Source organism: Symphalangus syndactylus, chromosome 2 (assembly GCF_028878055.3).
Source record: "Symphalangus syndactylus isolate Jambi chromosome 2, NHGRI_mSymSyn1-v2.1_pri, whole genome shotgun sequence".
NCBI classification, from domain to species: Eukaryota; Metazoa; Chordata; class Mammalia; order Primates; family Hylobatidae; genus Symphalangus; species Symphalangus syndactylus.
In genome coordinates, this window is record NC_072424.2 from 10,864,427 (window position 1) to 10,887,015 (window position 22,589).

Genomic DNA, 22,589 nt, shown 5'->3' on the forward strand with positions numbered 1-22,589 from the left:
TATGGATTTGTTTAAGCAGACTGTTTAAAAATTATTGAATGGTATATCTGGCTTTCCTATACATGGAATATCCGCTGAAAGAAGGACCAGACCGGAAGGCCACGTGTGTCCTTTTGGATCCAGGGAACAGTGAGGGTGCAGTGGGTGATGCAGCAGAATGAGCAATGTCCTCCTCTTCTTGCTCTCTCATACCCCTTCCTAGGGGTCTGCCCTGCCACAGCCCACATAGCAGTCACAGACACATGACCCTGTCTGCATCTCTGACTTCTGCAGAGAGAACCAGGAGTGGATCCCTGACCCCAAAGGGAAATCAAAGATGCTGGCCCACGGGAGGTGCTGGGCCTGATGTTGTGAGGCCCTATAGAGCAACACAAAGCCCCAGGCAGATGGAAGTTATGGGAGAGCAGAAACAAAGGTCTTGCAGACCATCCGGATTGCAGGGAAGAAAACGCAGCTAGAAGGGCGCAAGGGACCCCAGAGGGCGGGGCTGCTGCCTGATGGCTTCTACTTCTACCAAGCTCCTCTATGCTTCCCAAAATGTGTTTCCCTGAAGTTCCCTGATCCTTAAAATAAATGCTCCTTCCCATAACTTGCATTTGCATGATCTGTGTTACTTCATCCCCCAATACTTAGGATGAATCTGTGTAACAAGAGTAAAATACGCATACACCACAACCATGAAACCACTTGTTTTCGTAGAAGTCAGCAACAAACCACAGAAGACCTTTAGGGGCCTCCGTTTCTTTCAGTCGGCACTTGACACATCACCAACAATATGGCATGTGTAAAGACTGCTTTGTGTAAAAACAGATCTGGTTGTGTGAACCTAGCTGGTTACTGTGAGACCAGCTCACCATGAGTACTGTTTTCTGAAGACTGTGTTTCTATCTGAAGCTGATGACTAAGGACAGGTCATCCTAAGGCTTCCACTGCCCCCAGTCTGGGAGCTGTGTGTGGCTTACAGCGAACACCCTTAGTGTGCTGCAGAATCCAATATGCGTGAACAGATTTATTAACGTTATGCATTTGAAATAACACGTCAACCAATGTCGCATTATCCTTTTAAAAAAGCAGTGTCAGGAGTTTCAATGCAAAGAGTGGGGAGTCTTTCCCGCAAGGACGGGGGAAGGGAGAGGGCATTAATCAGCAGAGTTTGGGGAACAGGTTTCCAAATGGCTGCCCCGACAACACAGGGCACTGTCAGTCTCTCTGTTGTTGTTACTGGCAGCAATTCTGTGCTTAAAGATTTTAAAAGGCAACAAATTTCCAAGACAAGACAACAAAACAACACCCTATAGCTAAGTATATTTGGAATAGGAAAAGGGAGACAAGAATTACATCTAGAGCGTTCCAGGGATGTTTGTTCTTGGTATCAATTAATTAATCAATTGATACCGCTGTACCATTCACCTTAATTTTGGTTAACTTCACAAGCCCCTTAGAAACAGAAATAGCACATCCCCCAAGAATTGGGCCTGTTAAGTCATTTGAGAAAACGGTATTAAAAAGAAAAACAAATATCACAGTATTCGTGTTATGATATTATAGGCAGGAAAAAAAATCATTATTGTGATGACTGTCAACGTGCTCATGCATTCTGGCCAAGTTAAAACCAAAGCAAAAGTGTCTATCCCATTCAGGAAAAAGTTACTAATGGACCACATAAATTGTTTTTTCTCTCACAAGTGGAAGTTTGAGACAGGTTTGAGACAGTTTTTTTTTTTTTTTTTTTTTTAACTCAATTTACTCTGTACCAGTTAGGAGAGGAAAGATATGCGAGAATTGAGAGCATGCCAACACTTAATGATAAAGAGATGATGGACTTTGAGAACGTCAGTCACACTCTACAGTTAGATTAATTCCCCGAGTCCTTTGCACACTTAGTCATGATTTTGCTCTTCGAAAGGAAGTTTTTTTCATCCCTGTGCCAACTCCATTGCGAAAGGACCTTTTCACAAACATCTTCTCCAAAATTGGCTTTAGAAAATCTAGTTCTTTGCTCCTGTCCAATCTGGTTGGGCAGCTGTTCAGCAGAATGAGAAAGTAATCAGATTTTCCAGACACCTGGCAATTCAGATGGGTGAGGAGAAAGAGAACACAGCCTTAGGGTTAAAAGTGTATTTCAACAGTAACAATTTTCAAAATCTTATGGCGATAAATCCAATATATCAATCATCTTAAAGGCAGAAGTTTTGCTAAAACACAATATCTACTTTATCTAGATACAAAATATTATTTGGGGTGATCTACTCACTTGTCTAATTTTTACACTACTTATATACTTGCTGCTATTCCATATTTACATCATGCACTACACATAAGTTATCTTGTTGCTGTTATTTTATAAAGAATATTTCAAGCAGCACTAATTAGCCCTGGGAATTGTTTTCGAAATTCACTTAGAAAAACAACCCATGAGGATCAGACTCTAGGTGTCAATCAGAGCCACTTTTCTCCTGGGGCCTGTCCTGGGCTGTTTGCCAAGTTTCCCCATAAGGATGTCTTGCTACTTGAACAATGGCATCTCCAACTTCTGACTTTAGTTCAGGTCCTCATCAGTGGCTCGAGGCCTAGATAGTATAGGAGAGTGTAGGAAGAAACATATCTGCAATCTTAGAGTTCAAACTGGCCTTCAGGAACCTGAAGTTCAACCCATATTTTGCAGATAAAAAAACTAAGTACAAGACCAAAGGTGTATGTCCCATTTCACAGGGCTGGAGATTCCAAGAGGCAGCTCTGACCCAGGGCTTGGGTACGAATCATGAACACTTGTCATGTTTTCCCTCTTGCATGGTTTCAGAAGAATTATAACACACTGATAAGATGCTAATACAAATTTCACCAATAATGCAAAGCATAGATTTATCCATGATCTGTGTGCTGCTGGCATTATGGCATCATCTTGTCCTCCTCCTGAACAAAGCCCTATGAAGTAGATACTATTACTTTCAAGGCATCTGACTCTAGGTTTAGGTTTCTCAACTATACTAGAACTACAAGAGGAAAAGGAAACTGAGTGCTTTGTTATCAATAAAGAGACATACTACAATGTGAAACTCATACATTTTTTTTTTCTATCTTGGTGCAAGAAAACAAGTGTGGTCTCAGGTTACTGTATTTGGAAGTTGAAACAGGGCCAGAGTGCATAAAGAGTTCCCTGTAATTCTTCACCCACGAGTGGGTGGTTTACTGAAGATTCAGTGCATCCCAGACAAATCATTCCCACTGGCCTCTGGGGAAGAAAAAAACACATTGGGTTTTTTTTTTTCCCTTTTTCACCTCAGAGAGTTTGGTCAGAGAGTCTCAGAAATACTGGTCATGAGAAAACCAATCAAACACTCTTAGTTGGACATCCACTATGTGTTTTTCCGTGTGCTAACAGAGGAAATCTAAACATGATAGAGAGAATGCCTTCTATTTAAAATCCCCAGCAGGGAGGGGCCTCTGAGTCATTGCAGGAAGGGAAGCAAGCCAGTTCTTTCCAGAAATACTCATGATGCCACCTTTATACTGCAAAAGGAATGTATCAGTTCTGGTTACGAGATTCCTGAAACATCCCTAAAAAGATACTGATGCACTTTGCTGATCGTTGAAGGCAGCCCTTGCCAGGGCAGACTCATTAACATAATAAGATTGTATATTTGCCTGGTTAATGGACTCACTGAAGTTCGCAACAAATGTTATAAAAGCCTCTGTGTCGCCTGCCTGCATTCACCCTAAGCAGTCAAATTGGCATGAATAGCATCCACACTCTTACTACAGAACTAGGTAATAACAAGAATAAAACTGTCACGTACAAAAATAGAAATAAGGAAAATGCAGTGGAAAGAGAAACATTTCATTTATGGACAAGGAAGTCTCATAAGTATTTTAGAACAAAGTAAATTCTTAATTTCTTTTAAAAAAGCTACAGAGAAGAGCCTGTTATTCAACAGAAATGTCATGAGTAAACCTTTGGGGAAAGAACAGAAAGTAATTAGGAAGACACTTGAGAAAATATACCAGTATATGGATTGTGACTCATCGGCTTGATCAATGTGGTGTCTTATAGAATTGATGACTAAATTAGTGTTGAATGCTCATAGGAGTAAAACCAAAAAAAAGAAGCTATATTAAGTAAACAAGAAATAGAAAAATGACAGATGCAAAGATTAGTGAAAAGGCCAATAATATAAATAACTAGATCATTATGTTTGGACATATATTTATTATTTAAGATTTATATGACATCCCTTTATCCTAAAAGTAGTTTCATAAATCACGTTGATTTCAGTAATTATAATGTGACAGGTTACGTTTTAGTGAAAAAAAGTTAAAGTTCAAAATGACATCAATGACAAAAGATATTTTAAAGTTATAAACAAAATATTGGCATAAAGACAACTGAAATATTACGTAGAAATATTATTAAATATTCCAAAGAAACATATTTATTTTCTGAATGTCTTGAACAGTTCAATGAACATAGGAGTTCAATCAATATTCTCTAATAAATATATGAATTAATATTTTATGTGATATTTTATTTAGATCTAATGTTTTATCTATATTCTGCATCTGAAAAAATTAAACTGTTTTTGAAAAATGACCACTTTATTTTTAATATAGTTTCCATGGTTAAGTGTTCACTTTGATTATGAATGAGTGCATGTGGAATAAATAAATTGCCATTGGCAAAAAAATTATTTTAGATTGAAATGAATATTTCCCTTTGCAGGAGCCAACCCTAAATAATTCAAAACAAATTTGAATATAGTCCAGTATTACTTGTCACACAAATATTTTCTTATACTAATGTCATCAATCTTTTGACTTTTTCCCATTGAGAACTCTAACAATAAAGGAAATTACTTTTCTGTCACATATTCCGTGAAAGTATTTGGAATTTACATACGTTACCATTCTAGTCATCTATTTAAGTATCTAAAATGGAGACAAATCCTTACCTTAGAAGATGGAACTGGATAACACAAAAACACATGCATTGTGGACAGCGACAGAACTAGGATGAGATTGAGTTTTAATGAGCTGCAAAGTAGAAAAAAAGCACAATCAAGGTTTCGTCTCATGTAGGCAAGAATAAGTAAAACAGCATATAAAAATTTAACATTTTTCTTGGCAGAAAAACGTAGCCTTTTACCTAATCATTTTGGACTTCCCAAAATCTGTGAAGATAGGTGGTTTTATTGCCAAATTTCTCACACTTACTGTCAGACCCTCATTGGGTGGCCCTTTTATACCAGAAAAGTTCCGGAGTAAAAATGTCATCTCATCCCTCCTATATGACTAATTGTTCTGGCTGTGGCCTTTTGTTCTTGTTAAGTAAGAAAAGGACATAACATATAGGCATTGTCATTGAGCTGCCAATGATCGACCTCATTTAAAGTTTGCCATTAAAAATGTCCTTCAAAACTATTGTCTTCGAGACTGCATCATTGTGGCATGGGTGGCCAGAGGTCTCAAAAGGAAACAAAAGGGTTTTTTAACTTAGAATTTAAACCTTTAAGAAGGATGACATTCTTTCCTTGAGTGTCCCAGACATTATGTTTCAGAAACTAACACAAAAGAAATACTTACAGGAATAAAGAACATCTACCCGGCTGGGCGCGGTGGCTCACACCTGTAATCCTAGCACTTTGGGAGGCCGAAGCAGGTGGATCACCTGAGGTCAGGAGTTCGAGACCAGCCAGGCCAACATGGTGAAACCCTATCTCCACTAAACATACAAAAATTAGCCAGGCATGGTAGTGCACACCTGTAATCTCAGCTACTTGGGAGGTTGAGGCAGGAGGCAGGAGAATGGCTTGAACCCGGGAGGCAGAGGTGGCAGTGAGCCGAGATTGCACCACTGCACTCCAGCCTGAGTGACAGAGCCAGACTCTGACTCAAAACAAAACAAAACAAAACAAAACAAAAAGACACATTTTCGCAAACAACTCATGCAGATTATTTACATTTTCTACCTTAGATTTCTTTCCTTTAGGACTTCAGCAGTTAAAGCAGGAGAATAAATGTCACACCTTTTCTGCTAGTCATCCAAATAAAGGAAGGACACTGTGTATCCCCTGTCCATGCCATGTGCTCCCAAAGTCCCACGGGCTCCCAAAGTCCCAGGCCCACAGTTCTGGGACAGCCTGCTTTTCATGGCTTCCTTTTTCTCCCCAGGGTATGGGATTTCTCCAGGAAGCCTTTGCTGTCCTTGCACTTCAATGGGCATCTGCTTTAATAAATGGATTCAGGAGCGCTAAGTGTGAACAGATGTTGCTGAGGCTTACAATGGAGAAAAACACCAAGGGAGGTGCTTTCTGCTTGGATAACTAGTGTTTCTGAGATGATGCCAACAGTTTTTGAATACAAAGCAACCAAGGATAATCCGTGCCTCCTCGAGATCAGCACCTTTTGGAGGACAAAGCTGCCCTGTGTCTGGGACAGTTGCTGCCAATTTGTTGGCACTGCATTTCTTTCTTTGGGGAACTGCGATTTGCATGATTTTTATGTGGCTGTCAATCATATAGTCACAGTTTGCCTATCACAAGGAAAAGCAGATGACCTGGACTCTCAAGAGAACCAAGCTCACAGGATTAGAGCCAAGTTGAGGGGCTGAGGCAGTGATCCAAATGTCTTTGATCAGTGTGCTTATGGGACATTGTGTGGATATTAGGAGACAAAGGGCCTAAGAGCACCAAGGGACTGAACACACATATTTACTTTTGGTTGTTTCAGCTAAAACACACACACACACACACACACACACACACACATACACACGCACGCAGGAACCCAAAAAGAATGCAGAAGGATTTTATTACGTGATAAACAATTGATCAAGTAGATCTGAGAAAGCTGCTTACTGAAATACCCCCAACAGACTCAAGTTATTTTTGCATGTAGTGAAGATGGTACCAAAATGGAGGGTTAAGTGGAAATTTGTTTAAGAATCAACTCAATCAACAGCACATCCCCTCCCAACTTCCCATTGCCAGACACTGTCTACTCTCTAGAATTGGCAGGAGATGACAGGTTTATTATTTTTATTTTTTATTTTTGAGACGGGGCCTCCCTCTGCTGCCCAGGCTGAGGTGCAGTGGCACGATGATGACCCACTGCAGCCTTAACCTCCTGGGTTCAAGTGATTTTCCCGCCTCAGCCTCCAAGTAGCTAGGACCACAGACATGTGCCACCATACTCAGCTAATTTTTTTATTTTTTTGTAGAGACAGAGTCTCACTGTGTTGTCCAGGCTGGTCTCGAACTGAAACTCCTGGACTCAAGCGACTATCCTCCTGTGTTGGCCTGCCAAAGCATTGGGGTTACAGGTGTGAGCCACTGCATCAGGTCAGAGAGGTTTATTCTAAGGAGAAGGTAAAGAGAAGGAATCAGGTATAGGGAAATGAAAGAGTATCTTTCTAAAAACAAAGATTGAATAAGGATTACACTCAATGCCAAGACCCGTGGAGCTCTTCCTTGACACATCTCTCAGCACACTGCCAGACAGGTCTTAAACCTCAAGACAAGTCAATAGAAGAGCCTCCTATGAGAAGCCCAAGAGGAAAAACCTAGAGATACAGATGTTAGGATTTCTAATAAAAACATCTCAGCCAACTGTGGTACACAGAAGTCCACAGCTGACAATTCCCAATAACACACAAAATCCTGCCATGGGCTTTTTAGTGTCCACTTTTAAACATTCAACCCAGAGACACACTAAAATGAATGAAGGATATTTATGAAGTCATAATCTAACAAAAACAAAGAAGATAAGAACTCTATAGCAATAGTAATGTATCATGAAAAATGGAGACCAAAAAAATGCATAAAAAAATAAAGGAAATAAGAGAAAACATAAGAGAAGAAAACCTTAAAAAGAAACACCGTAATATTCTTCATGAAAAGGGAAGATACTGAGATATTGTATCTACAAATAAGAAAAGAAAGCTATAAAACAGAAACATTGAGGACTCAGAAAAAGCTCATGAAAAATTAAAATGATTTTAAAAAACTTAGAACAATTAAAAGATAAGGTTAAATAAATCTCCCAGATATCAGAGAAAAAATACAAATGAGAGAAAATTAAGATAATTAAAAAATAAGAATAGTTTAACAGGTCCAACACAGAAACAAAAGAATTCTAGAAACAAGAATAGAAAAATGAGGGGAGAAGGAATTATCAATAAAGAAAATCAGTATCATGTCCCATAATACAAGGCTGTGACTTTCCAGATGGAAAGGACTAATCAACTTTGCAGCACAATGAATAACATTCAACCCAAACCAAGGTTCATCTCATAAAATTTCAGCAAATTGGATCCTACCAGCTTCCAGATGACCTACAGAGTCTCAGAAGTCAGAAACACTTTGGACTTCTTAAAAATAACCCTGGGAGCTCAGAAGACAATGGAACAACGTCTTCAAAACCCTGGAGAAAAAAATGTTTTTAATCTAAAATTTATTCCCAATGATTCAAGAATAACCAGAATGTATTACTCTCCATTAATATTATAATAAACATTTTCAAATGTGTAAGATCTCAAAATTATACTGCCCCCAACCCTTTCTCAGGAAGCTACTTCAGGATGTACTCCAACAAAATAAATATATAAACCTATAAAGAGAAAAACATGAGATACACATAAACAGGCCATGAATACAGGAGACAAAAGAAAAACTTCAGGATGACAGCAAAGAGAGATCTCCAATGAGAAGTGTACACCAGACCTAGAGGGCAACAGATCCAGATTGCTGTGGGTTAGAAAACTCTGGGAGACACTTCTGCAGAAGTATGAAAGCCATAGAATGTCTGAACGTCTTGAGTGGAGAATCAGGAAATTAGAGAACTTGGGATTGAATTAGTGATAAATCTATAGAAAACTAAGCAAAAGAAAAGAAAAAGAGGAACATGTATTCACTCCAATGAAACAATATTATATACAAAAAAGAAGTATGTATTTCACAGTTAACCACTTGACTCAGCTTGGAGTAGTATTTACGTGGTTATAATAATGTCATTACCAAATAATAATCTAACAATAGAATAATTTAACTATAGTGGGAGCTGGGTTTAGGGAAGGGTATATTTCTGTGGTGAGGTGAATTGCCTAACTTCTATAGAAGGAATTCAAGACATGATGAAAAATTAAAAATCAAAATATACCATGTAATTGAGAAAGAATAGTAAGATAATTATCTTAAAAGTTTGAAAATGATGACACCAGGGGAGGAAATTGAACAAGAAGCAGAGACTGCTGTTTTTGTAAAAATGCCCCTTAGAAAGATTTGATTCCTTAAATATGGTGCACCATTAACTGCAATGAAACTAAAGCTTTGAAAAATTACATCATTATGGACTAGGTATGCCTGGAGATGCCAGAAAACCCCTGTACAACTGCATTGAGAAAGCGTGCTTGATAAGGAAGCATACACCAGAAGCCAGAACCCATAGATGGAGGGGAGAGGGAAAAGGAGGGAGGGGAGCAAGAGGGAGAGAGAGAGAGATGAAGAGGGGGAGAGAGGGAGGGAGAGATGGAGAGGAAGAGAAAGAGAAGGAGAGGAAGAGAAAGAGAGAGAGGGAGAGGAGGTGAGAGAGATATGGAGAGGGAGAGAGAGAAATGGAGAGGTGGGGAGAGAGAAGGAAATGGAGAGGTGGAGAGAAAGAGGTAGAGAGAGAAGTAGAGAGAGTTGGAAAGATGGAGGGGGAAAGGGAAAGATGAAGACATAGAGACAGAGAAGGAGAGAGACAGAGAGAGAGAAACAGAGACAGAGAGAGAGAAATTGAAAGGTGATGATATTGTTTAAACTTTTGGCTCCAACCATGCTTGAAACTAATTTCTCTCCTTTGATTCCCCATTTACATACATCAGCTCCCACACTCCTTTTATACATACTAGTGATTGTAACTGAAAAAGTTTGACTAACATACCCCAGGCTGAATACAAAATAATAATGGGCCTCCCTCCAAGATAAAAACTACTGGTTTAGACATACACCTATAACCAATCCAAATCGTCTCACACCCAGGCAGATGGAAGCTGGACAGATGGCAGCTCTTCCCACCTCTGCCATCGTCCTCACAGCACCCACGCATTCACTCATTCATAGGACAAGGTTCATAAAGGGAGCAAAGAGTACAAAGTCTTATCGTGAATGAGGCTAATGGGATATTTCTGGCATGTATTTGGGCTGATAGATGAGATACTTTTTCAGACATATTCACTCCCTCCTGTCTCCCCTCTCCATGCAGAGTGTACTTTCCCACCCTTCAACTTTGAGGATAGCCATGTAACTTGTTTTGGTGCATAGATCTCAGCCAGACATAATGCTACAAAAGTTATGAAAGGCACCTGCTCTCTTGCACGTCCGTTATTGCCCTGAGAAGAACATGCCCATGTCAGGCTGCTGATCCCAGGAAGACAAGAAACTCGTGTAGCAGAGCTGCCCAGACAGCCCAACCTAGATCAGCCACCTCAGCCTGCAGATTCAGGAGCCATGATAAATAGCTGTTGTTAAGTTGCTGAGTTTTGGGGACAATTGGTAGCAGAAGACTGGTACTGTAGGTGTTCAGTAAACAATCACTGAAAGTCTTGAATGCAGCTCCTTCTCAAATATAATCCCATCGGCCTTCCTTCCCCAAACACAAACATCTCCTGGCACCAGGAATAGGGGTAGGAACCTCTCTCCTAACACTGACCACTAACCAAAGAGTGATCACCTCTCATACATAGTAATAAAGATTATGGAGTAGAAATGACTTAAAATTAAGGTTTCACTTGTATAATTGGCAACCCACATGTAGAGAAAGGAAACTAGATTCTTATCTCTCACCATATACAAAAGTCAACTCAAGAGGGATCAAAGACACAAATCTAAGACCTGAAACCATAAAAATTCTAGAAGATAACATTGGAAAAACCCTTCTAGACATTAGCTTAAGCAAAGACTTCATGACCAAGAACCAAGCAAATTCCACAAAAACAAAGATAAATAGATTGGACTTAATTAAACTAAAAAGATTCTGCAGAGCAAAAGAAATAATCAGTAAACAGACAACCCACAGCGTGGGAGAAAATCTTTGCAATCTGTATATCTGGCAAAGGAATAATATCCAAAATCTACCAGAAACTCAAACAAATAAGCAAGAAAAAAAAACAAACAATCCCATCAAAAAGTGGGCTAAGGGCATGAATAGACAATTCTCAAAAGAAGATACACAAATGGCCAAAAAGCATGTGAAAAAGTACTCAACGTCATTAATAATTAGGGAAATGCAAATCAAAACTGCAATGCGATTCCACTGTAGTCCTGCAAGAATGGCCAAAATCAAAACATAATAGATGTTGGCATGGGTGTGGTGAACAGGGAACACTTTTACGGTGGGAATGTAAACTAGTACAACCACAGTGAAAACAGTGTGGAGATTCCTTAAAGAACTAAAAGTAGAACTACCATTTGATCCAGCAATCCCACTCCTTGGTATCTACCCAGAGAAAAGGAAGTCAATATATGAAAAAGATATTTACACATGTATGTTAATAGCAGCACAATTTGTAATTGCAAGAATATGGAACCAGCCCAAATGTCCATCAATCAACACGTGGATAAAGAAAATGTGATATATATATGTGTGTGTGTATATATATATAAAATTATATTAATATATAATTATATTAATGTATATATTACTATATATAATATATAGTAATATATACATTAATATAATTATATATTAATATAATTTAATATATAGTAATATATACACTATATTATATATATGTTACTCAACCATAAAAAGGAAAGAAATAATGGCATTTGCAGCCACCTGGATGGAATTGGAGACCACTATTCTAAGTGAAGTAACTCAGGAATGGAAAACCAAACATCGTATTTTCTCATTTATAAATGGAAGCTAAGCTATGAGGACGCAAAGGCATGAGAATGATACAATGGACTTTGGGGACTTGAGGGAAAGGTTGGGACAAAGTGAGGGATACAAGACTACACATTGAGTGCACAGGAAGCAGCTGTACACTGCTCGAGTGATGGGTGCACCAAAATCTCAGAAATCACCACTGAAGAACTTATTCATGTAACCAAACACTAGATGTTCCCCAAAGACCTACCAAAATACAAATAAATAAATAATAAAATTAAGTTTTCAAGGCCTGGGCCTGCCCACAGGAACACCTCCTGCCTTTGAAAGTAAACTCTGCCATGTGAATCAATCACAACGTTTAGTTCAAGAGGTGTTAAGTCTGCCATTTACTCATTGGATCCATATTGTTTGGTCATCACCCACATACTAGGACCTGTGCCAGATGCAGGGGACCAGGAGTGAACAAGATGCCCTCGACCCCTATCTCTTGTCTTCATGGAGCACTCAGCGAAGGCTCAATTAGCAGGATTTGCTTTTTAATTCTGAGCTTATTAAAAGCAGCACCCAGGAAGCAGCTGTACATACCCTTGGGAGAGAGCAGGGCTGGGGCTCAGGTTACGTAAATGGCCCTGACTTCTGAGGCAGGGCCAAGGCCTCAGCATCTCAGCTTCCTTCCCAAATCATTAAGAGAGGCTTGACTTCCTCAATGAGAAACAGAGCCTTTCACCACTCTAATTAAGGTCTAGGATCAGAATGTCCCAACCAGCAGCAGCATCACCACCCTCTGCTGCAAATGACTAATGAAAGATATTTCTTTCAACCAGGTTTTAACTGTGGGGAGGAGAGAAAGAAAACTGTGCTCTGGATGTTTAAAATCATAGGTGGCTACCTGTCACATACGATGGAGGGCGGAAATGGGAACGGAGTGTCAAGAACCTCAAAAGGATTCTGTCTGGTACAAGATCATGAGGGTTTGCCTGGCACTGGACCATCTCTTGGTGCTGCTTCTGAGGTGTGATGTCTACAATGAGTGTTTAGGGTGCAATTAGAATGTGAAAAGACCAACTGTCCACACCAAAAGTGAAGGTCAGCACCCAGCTCCATCCTGGAATTTACCAGACTTCTCATGGAACATTGACCCTCTTCTTTGTCATGAGGTAACTGTCTTAGAGTCACCCAAGCCCTCTTCACACGTTTCCTCCTAACATCAGTGTGAGAGCAAGAGTGAGCAATTTCTTTCTTCCTTTTTTTTTTTTTTTTGACTTTTGCTTCTCATTTGTCAATGTTAAAGTGTTTGAGACACTTTCTGAATCACCCCTCAGAAGTTCAGTACGTCAAATCAGACATATTTTGGACTGAAAATATCAAAGGAGGCCTTTTCTTATTCCCAGAGTTTCCTGTTGTCATACCAAAAAATTTCTTACAAGGGCCAGCTTTATTGCTACTGGGTTTAGCAGCTTGCCAAAAGCAGGACTTAAAAAGGTGTTAGACTGATTTTAAGGAAACAAGTGACAAGCTGGAAGAGGTTAGCAGTTCAATATAATTTAGGGTTTTAGTGACTTTGAAACAAATTCTACAATTGATTTCATTGTCCCTAATTATAATGCACATTAAGTCCTGCATCTTTCTGCATGTATGGAAAAATCGATTTAATTTTACTGCTTCTTAATTCATACAACTGTTATATCCTCTCAAAGTATAATTAAAATGCAGAATGTGTCTAAGTGCATTTTCTGGTTTTATACTAGAGTGGGAGAAATAAAGGCTTGTGCAGAGCTTAGTTTAATTTATTGAAATAAATCATGGCTCCAATTCACGGAGGCTCCTAAAATGCTCTGTTAGAGTTTTCATATATGCATTCTGAATGGGCCCAGTGCTTAAGATCAATGCACTACAGAAAAAAAAGCAAAGAAAATCCAGAAGATGATCGTACTCGTGGTGGCAGAGTACAAAAAGTGCAAGCAATTCTTGTCTGTTCTAGAGCACCGTTTCTCAACACTGGTGCTACTGACGTTTTGGGCTGATGATTCTCGGTTGTTGAAAGTTGCCCTGTGCATTGGAGGAGATTTAGCAGCAACCCTGAGCTCTACCCACTAGAAAGCAGTACCACCAGTACCCCAGTTGTGACAAGTGAAAATGTCTCTAGACGTTGCCCACATCCCCTGGGGCAAGGGGGAAGCAAAAGCATCTCCAGTTGAGAACCACTATTCTAGAGATAAACTCTATGTTCGGACTCTCCTGGTGGAGGTGAACAGGCAGGGCAGTCATATGCTTTACAATCAGGGGTCACAGTTAATTGGCAGCATATTTTTCTTTATTGATAGTGCATAAAATAAGGAAAGGGGCGCATGGCGATCTGAGGACCTGCAGATGGCTCGGTCTCACTGCCACAAGGGCCGAGTGGGAGGACACAGAGGATCCCCACCATGCAGGGCATGGGTGCCAGGCCACAGCATCTGGACTTAATTCTGAGGACCCCAGAGGCCACCAAAGGGCCACAAGCAGGGATTGGGCCTAATCAGATCTATGTTTTGGAAGAATGAACTGGCTGCCAGAAGCAGGCAGAAAAGAATAGGAGGGTGAATGAGCGGGGCAGTGCTGTACATAAAATAACAGCTCATCTTATGATTGATCAAGTCTTAGATTCAATGAAAGATGGTACTTATTTTTAGATACTATGGAAGGCAACAGCATTTGGGACAAAAGGCTTATGTATTACACATTGATTTAAACAATTAGTAATAAAATATGCTATTAGATTTTCTTTTCACTGACATATGTTCTTAGTTACAAACTTCTACATATGGTCTTATTTTTCTTGTACTTTTTTTTAAAATGATACTCTGAATTTGTTTTTAAGAAGGCAGGTGTTACACTAGGCATGATTTCATCGTATCCTAAATGGCATTATGTTTAGTAAATTCCCATCAATCATTGATGTGGTATCTATGGTTTACTATGTATGTGCCTGGATCTTGCAATAGCATTTTATTTTATTTTTTTGACGGAGTCTCGCTCTGTCGCCCAGGCTGAAGGCAGTGGCGTGATCTTGGCTCATTGCAACCTCTGCCTCCTGGGTTCAAGCGATTCTTCTGCCTCAGCCTCCCGAGTAGCTGGGACTACAGGCCCGTGCCCCCATGGCCGGCTTTTTTTTTTTTTTTTTTTGTATTTTCAGTAGAGATGGGGTTTCACCACGTTAGCCAGGTTGGTATCTATCTCCTGACCTCGTGATTCACCCGCCTCAGCCTCCCAAAGTGCTGAGATTACAGGCATAGCCAAGTAATGGCCTTTCTAAAGAACCACCATAAGAAGGGAAAATCCTGCTACAAAGCGCCTTGCCCTGCCAGGGACAGCACAGCCTCCTGAAAGCATTTTCAAGGAAGGCTCTTTGCAGGAGCCAACACTGAATTTATGCATTTCTCAAAGAACCAGTGAGGGTCCTCTACATGCCAGGGACTGGATGAGGTTCTGGGTTGCAGTGATAAGTAAACACCAAAGAGGGGTAAAAGCAGGAGATATGGGAATGTCAGGGTGAGACTGGGGTGGAGCAGAACACAGGAGGGGGCGGGAGCAGCATGTGCTACAGCCGGGGCAGGGACAGAGCCCACAGTGATCTGAGGACCTGCACGTGGCTCAGTCTCACTGCTGCAAGGGCCCATTTGGGTGGCCCCGACAGGTCCCCATCATGCATATGCGCCAGGCCAGAGCATCTGGTCTTGATTCTGAGGGCCGCAGAGGCCACAAAAGGGCTGTAAGCAGGGGCGGGGGCCTGAACAGATCTGTGTTTTGGAAGCGTGCTCTGACAGAAGCAAGTGGGATGGGAGGGTCAGTGACTGAGGCAGAGGGCCCACCCTATGGGCTGTGGTAGGAACCCAGGTGAGAATATGGGGCCGTGGACCAGGGCGGTGGCAATGAGATGGGCACAGGAGCAAACTGACACTGTTACTAATTGGATGTGTGGGTGTGATGAGGAGATCTTTATCACCAGCTCACTGCAGCCACTCAAAAACGTGCCCCCTCCAAATGTCAGCTCAGTCCCTTTCCACCTGAAGTGCTCCCGGTCACCCACCCCTCATGTTCTCCCGCCCCACAACACTTCACCCTCATCACTGATATCTTCGTTTCTTCTGTTTGTTTATTTTTGGTATCCTGCCCCATTCCAACCAGAAACAGGTGGTTTACCATCTTGTTCACTGCTTTATTCTGCAGACCAGAACAGAAATATCTCAATAGTCATTTGTCAAAAGAATTCATTAATGAAATAAAGAGAAGAAAATGAGTGCATCGTAAACAGCAAAAGGATTATGGCAAAGTTTTGTTTCACAAGGGAGATCATATGTTCAGTTTTACTCTAGGGAAAGCGTGTTTATTTATGCAACAAGTACTTTTAGAGCTTCTCTCGGGGCCATACCCTGTTCTCACCAGCCACAGGGTGGACGAAGAGGAAGCCTAAACGATGAGAGCAACAGGGATTGTCTTCTTCCTCCTCCCTTCCCTTCCCTTCCCTGCCTGATGTGCCACCCATCACTCACCCCCACTTTCTTCTGGCCATGGTGGGGGCCAGGCTCAAAACGGGTGAGGAGGTCAAACTGCTGTGAAAGTCTGAGGAGACCGGAGTCACCTTTGTGGGACACATCCCATGAGCGTGTTACATATTTTCTCCAGCAAAGGGAGCAGCACTGGAAACAGCCCCTGGGAGTTGGCAATGCGTGTCCAAGAGTCTTCAGAGGTAACCTAGGGTAGCCATGAGGACGTGCCCAGGATGCTTGACCAGATGTTCCGGTGTCATGGCTGAGTAGAGCCGGGGTTAGAGGACAAGGTAGATTGATTAAGGGTGGCAATGGGTTGAGGGAGAAGAGGGCGCCGCAGACGTAAGGGGCAGAAATGAGGAGGAAGAACGGGAGACATGGCCACAGGAGGAAACTGCAGCCTCTCGCCTGGTGGGTATCACAACGCTGGAGAAGCCAAGTGGATGTAAAGGTCCCACCACGGAGAAGGGGAAGCCAGGATCATGAATGGCCTCTCAAGACATCTGTGGGCCAGGCAGAGGAGCAGAGCTGAGCCACGTGCCGCGTCCTGCTGGAAGGTACAGAACCTTCCTTTTCCTTCTGTGCCTCTCAGAGATTACACTAAGACGACGCGAGAAGAGAGCCGTGTGTGCTGGGTGCCGTGCAGTTGCTTCACACTTACTTCTGTACTGCATCCTCCCCATGGTGATGGGAAGCAGGGGCTGTTCTCATCCCTGCTCACAGATGTGGACACCCAGGCATCGTCTAGAGTCCGGCTTAGACATCCGAGGTCACTCTCACGATGCCCCAGCCAGGGCGTGACCCCACACAGCTGTGCCCGAGGAAGAACCAGAGCCTGCGGAGCCACCAGCTCCAGGGGCCCAGCCCTGCCTCCCCTTCCTGCTTCCCTCCTTCCTGCTCCAGAGACAGCTTCCAGAATGATCTCCCTAAGCATGGCAATGCAGATAGCAGGTGACGGGGTAGGGAGCAACGCTGGCCTGGACAGGGAGGCCCAGGCAGCCCCCATCAGCCCTCACCTTCTCACGTCCCAGACAGAATTTTGTCTGGGCTCCAGAGCTGAAAGGCTCAGAAACAACACAACGGCAATCTTCAGGCCCCTCAGGGGCTGCTGGCTTCAAAGCCTCTTCCCTGGAGGCAGTGCTCCAGGCCTCAGTGATGCCAGTGAATCCCATCTCTCAGGACGAACCTGCTGGCTATGTTCCATTTTCCACCTGTGTCCTCATCCCTCGCTCTCTCTTTTTTTTTGTTTTTGCAAGGTTTCAGACCTCTCATCCATAGATTCTACTACCGAGTTTTTACGAGTACCACAGTTATCTTCCAACTACGTACCCCTTTAAACTTTATAGTCTTTTATTAGGGTTGTATTCATGGACAAATAAAAACCAGGCACTTGAGACTTTATCTACTGGAAGCTTCTGCTTTGGCCTACAGAATGATCCTGATCTCCCAGCTAAAATAATTTTGTGTCATTATCGAGCTCCTCTGAAAGACAGAGCTTTCTGAATCTCAGACCCCTAAACAAGATAACGATAAATTTATCTCTTCACTCAAACTCCCTCTCGTTATTTTGTGAAATTTTTTTACCATTTTTGAATTTTTTATTTAGAATTCTGGAGCTATCTGTGACTATTAAATATATTTAATTTCCCTGTGAAATGAACACTAAAGCCTGATTATAAACATGACATCTACACTACATGTGGTTTGGGTTTTGAGCGGACTTCCGTTGGTTGTCACCTTGCATTTTTAGACAGATTATGAATATAGTTGCTTGTGAAAATTGCAAGGGTATCCAACTAATATTTTAACCACACAATTAGTAACAGATACCACAATTCACTCCTGCACAAATGAGAGGCTGCTGAGCCCAATAAAAGCAGCTCGTTTCCTCTAAATATCTATGTCCTTTATTCTTACCTTATCAGATGCTTAAGTGGGAAAAATTTGAAATACACATCTGACATTGGCCAAAAGGAAAAGTTAAATGCCTAATAAGAGTGGGTGTGGCTGGAGGCAAAAATGAGCAAACAGGAAGGCTCAGGCATGGGGTTGCTTTGACAGAAAATCTTACCAAGCTGGGAGCAGAGCCAGAGCACAAGGTCCCTCCACCAGGACGGGGACAGTGTCTGGCTTCCTGGGAGGGAGAAGGTTTGCGATGGCTGGTGTCGGGGCTGCTGTGTTTACTCCCTGGCCCTTCCTTCCTCTAGCCAAGGATGTGTCACTGTGATCTACAGATTCTACCCAGTGGCCCCCTTCCCTGAAAGAAGGAGGGAGAGATCAGCCATGGCTGCCACCTGCTTTCTTTGTGCTGCAAGAAAGGCAAGAAGATATGTGGAGGATTCGCCTGTGGGGCTCCAACCTGAAAACCACTAACAATAGTGTGTTTCGAGTCTTGCATTTGGATAACACACTCATTTTTTTTTTTAAGCTCTTTCAGGTATTTGGTCCTTAAAACAACTTGTAAATTTGGTCATGTGGTTTCGCTGTGTCCCCATCCAAATCTCATCTTGAATTCCCACATGTTGTGGGAGGGACCTGGTGGGAGGTAATTGAACCATGGGGGCAGGTCTGTCTCATGCTGTTCTACTGACAGTGAATAGGTCTCCCCAGATCTGATGGCTTTGAAAAACAGGAGTCTCCCTGCACAAGCTCTCTGTCTTTGCCCACTGCCATCCATGTAAGACGTGACTTGCTCCTCTTTGCCTTCCATCATGATTGTGAGCCTTCCCCAGCCACATGGAACTGTAAGTCCAATTAAACCTCTTTTCTTTGTAAATTGCCCAGTCGCAGGTATGTCTTTATCAGCAGCATAAAAACAGACGAATATATTTGGGAATGTTTATTTTTATTTTACACATGGGGCGCCTGAGACACAGAGAGGTAAATGAGAAATAACTATTGTCTCTCTACTTTCTCTGTTTCCTCATCATGCTCACACCAGGATTCTTTAAGGGATGAGGCATCTGGAAATGTTTTAAACTTAGCATTGAAAGCCAATTCAGTTGCCAATAAGGGTCTCCTTGTATTTAAACAGTAGCCTGTAGGTCAACCATGTGTTGGTGGGTTTTTTCCTGCCATCTGCTCCTCTCCCAGAGGCACCTGGGTAAGGTAGGAACTGCTCTGTGATAGCTGCAGGTAAGGGATTCCTGTTTCTTGGCTGCTCCTTCCTGGAGCAGGGCCGTCCCACAGGCATCTGAGACTGGTGTGTTCTCCTGTCCCCACCCTGTCCTGACAGCTCCACCTGCCCCTAGCTTGCTCACCTGCAGCCTCACCAAGGGGCCTGGCCTATCTTGCTCTGGTCCCCTCAGGTGGGGACAATGGCTTTTTGACTTTTAGTGCTAGACTCTGCACTTACTCAGGAGTGCATGGGGGTGGGGGCCCCCTTCCCACTGGAGTGCACTGCCCAACAGCATTGCCAACCATCTCATCTCAGCAGCCAGAGCTCTGCTAGCCTATCTGAGTGCTGCTGGCCTGAGAAATAGGCAGCAAAAACAGCCATGGTGGACACTGCAAAGGAAAGAGGCAAGATTCCAGCCTGGGGAGGAATCCCATTAGGATGGCACTCACTGGCTGCCCGATGCCAGGACCACCCCCAGGAACCGACCGCACCTCCTCTGTGCTGTGGCCATTCCTGAAGGGACTTGCCTTCAGTTTTAGGAAGTGTTTACGGCTTCTTGGCACTGCTTCATCCTTCCCTGATAGTCTGTGATTCCCAAGCAGGGCTGTCCAATCTTTTGGCTTCCCCGGGCCACATTGGAAGAAGAATTGTCTTGGGCCACACATAAAATACACAAAATATCATTAGAACACTAATGATAGCTGATGAGTTTTTTTAATTGCAAAACAATCTCATAATGTTTTAAGAAAGTGTATGAATTTGTTTTGGGCTGCATTCAAAGCCATCCTGGACCGCATGTGGCCCCCAGGCTGTGGATTGGACAAGCTTGCCTAAGAGATTTATCAGCCCCAAAGTCCGTCTGGTAGTTGCATATTTTTTCTTCTTGTAAATACAGATTTCTGGCGAATCCTCAATAATGAACAAGGTGGAGGAAGGGTGTACCATATTTTAGAGATTGCTAACTACGAGATAAAGGCAGTTCTAGCGGAAGAGGAGCACAGAGGCAGGAAGGCCTGGTGCCAGCATGGGAGAAGTGAAACCGCCAGTGTCTGCCCTCCTCTCTTCCCCGGGCTGTTCTGTGCCAAGCCCGCCCTCGCTGGTAGCCAAGAGCCGGCAGGGCCTCCAACAGCCAACTTCAACTTCATGTCTGAATAGCACCAATAACCTGGTTTTGAAAGATTTGTGAGGACTTTTGAATTTCACTCCTTTTGGAATTATGTTACTTATTTTCCATGAAAGCCCATTAAAGACTTGGCCAATTCAGTCTAAAGAATCAACACATCTACACGGCAGATTATTCATTTCCTTTACATTCATATTTGAAGCTCTGGGAGGAAGGCAGGGGGCTACAGGCAGAAAGTGGGACATTCTTTCTGTTTGGAATATGGCTTAGGAGGCCCAGAATGTGCCTCCTCCACTTGGCAGCAGCTAGAGAACCTGGGAAGCTGGGTCCGCCAACCCGGATGATGATTTCACAGGCAGCTCAGAGAGATTCTACGGGAAGTTGCTGCTTGAGAAAGATGTCAGCGCTACGGAAAAGACACCCGTCAAAGATGAAGCCTCATCACACTTTAGAGTAAAGAGCTCCTTTGGCTTCTCAGCTGAGCATGTGATAAACACGGAATTTCTCTGAGCAGCCACAAGAATAAATTGCCAGTAAAGTTGCAGGAATGTGAAGAGCAGAGTCCTTGACTTTCAGAGCAAATGGCCACGGCCATCTTTTTCTGAGCACCTACTGTGTGCTGGGTCTGAGCCAGGAACACGGCGGGCATTGTTCTGTCACCACAATCCAGCATGGCAGTTATTATCACCATGCTCCACAGACAAGCACCCCAGGCCCTGTACTGGGTGGGGTTTTCAATTGTGTGACACAGAGATGGGCTCATTCAACCAGACCAGGGAAGTCTGTGGGAGGCTCATAGGAAGAAAGGAGTTGAGCAACGGGGCCTGGCACTGGCAGATCCAGGCAGACCCAGGGATCTTGGTAGCAGAAACGCATTGATGCAGCAAGGTGACAGACCACTTAGCAACTCTGCCCCCGAGGAAAATTCCAGAGAGGAAAAGGTTAGAATGGCCTATCTGGCTCATAAGACTTTGCTAGGGTGGTCTCAGGGCAAGCATGAGCTACTCCACTAGAGCATCTGGGAAGGTAGCCGGGCCTTTCCATAGAGTTCATGCAGAGGGCTGCTACCTCAGAATCCCAGGAATGCCAGGCGGGCAAAGGCACAGAGACAGCTCAGGGATATCCGATACTTGCCTCAGAAGCAGCATGTGTGAGGCTGTGAGTATCAGACTCTGGAGCCTTGAACTCCCACCTTCTAGCTTTGTGACCTTAGACAAGTGGCTTAACCTCTTTGTGCCTCAGTTCCCTCATCTGTAAAGTGGAGCTAATAATAAATACCAATAACTACCTGACAGATTTGCAGTGAGATGCATGCAGACACAAGTGCCTAGAACAGTGCCTGGCACAGCTCAACGGGGTCGCTATTATTGTCACCATCTCGCCTGAGATCTAGGACCTGCTGCATATTTGCAGAGCCACCCAGTGAACAATGAAAATATGGGGCTCCTTGTTCAAAAATTACTAAAAATTTCCAGACAAGGACAGCAGAGCATTACACAAACGAGGAGCCTTTCTGAGCATGGGCCCTATGGGACTGCATGGGTCACACACCCACGGAGGCGCCCAAGGTTGGAATTGAAACACTGGCCCATCTCTGCTCCCCGTATCACCTCTCTATGGGGTTCCTCTTCTCATTCTAAAGAACTACATACAGGAACTAGCAGGGTTCTCTGAGGAGCTCAGGGACACGCAAACCCAGAAAGAGAAGCCGAGATGAAGCTGCTGCTTTCTCCAGATGACCGCAGAGAGACTGTGGTGCGGCTTAGTTACCAGAATCAGCCACTCCAGAAGCTCTCTGGCATGGGGTTCTGGGGAGAAAAGGCTGTGGGTACAGAGCTGGGTTTCAAGTGATAGGAAGAAGGCCAGGAGGGAGCAAGAAAGGCCAGAAGCAGCTTGGCACCTCACCATCTCAAGGTGACAGGCTTTATTAAGAAGTGACTGGTAGGAGAAAGAG

General features: G+C 43.0%; 1 protein-coding gene across 1 annotated transcript; it reads right to left on the reverse strand.

Annotated features, from left to right (window-relative positions):
• Positions 1-996: 996 nt before the first annotated feature.
• NPS (neuropeptide S) lies at positions 997-5,208 on the reverse strand. Its single transcript, XM_055242561.2, has 3 exons — positions 5,141-5,208; positions 4,947-5,028; positions 997-2,064 (listed from the first exon to the last, which is right to left on the reverse strand). Exons 1-3 carry the CDS (start codon positions 5,146-5,148, stop codon positions 1,885-1,887), a joined length of 270 nt encoding a protein of 89 aa, XP_055098536.1. The 5' UTR covers positions 5,149-5,208; the 3' UTR covers positions 997-1,884.
• Between the last annotated feature and the right edge of the window lie 17,381 nt (positions 5,209-22,589).

What these genes read in the sequence shown, in the direction of transcription:
- NPS (XM_055242561.2), bottom strand. An exon ending in ATCCAGTTCCATCTTCTAAG is followed by an intron (nt 2,065 to 4,946) that starts GTAAGGATTTGT and finishes CTGAATTGCCAG; the next exon opens with GTGTCTGGAAAATCTGATTA.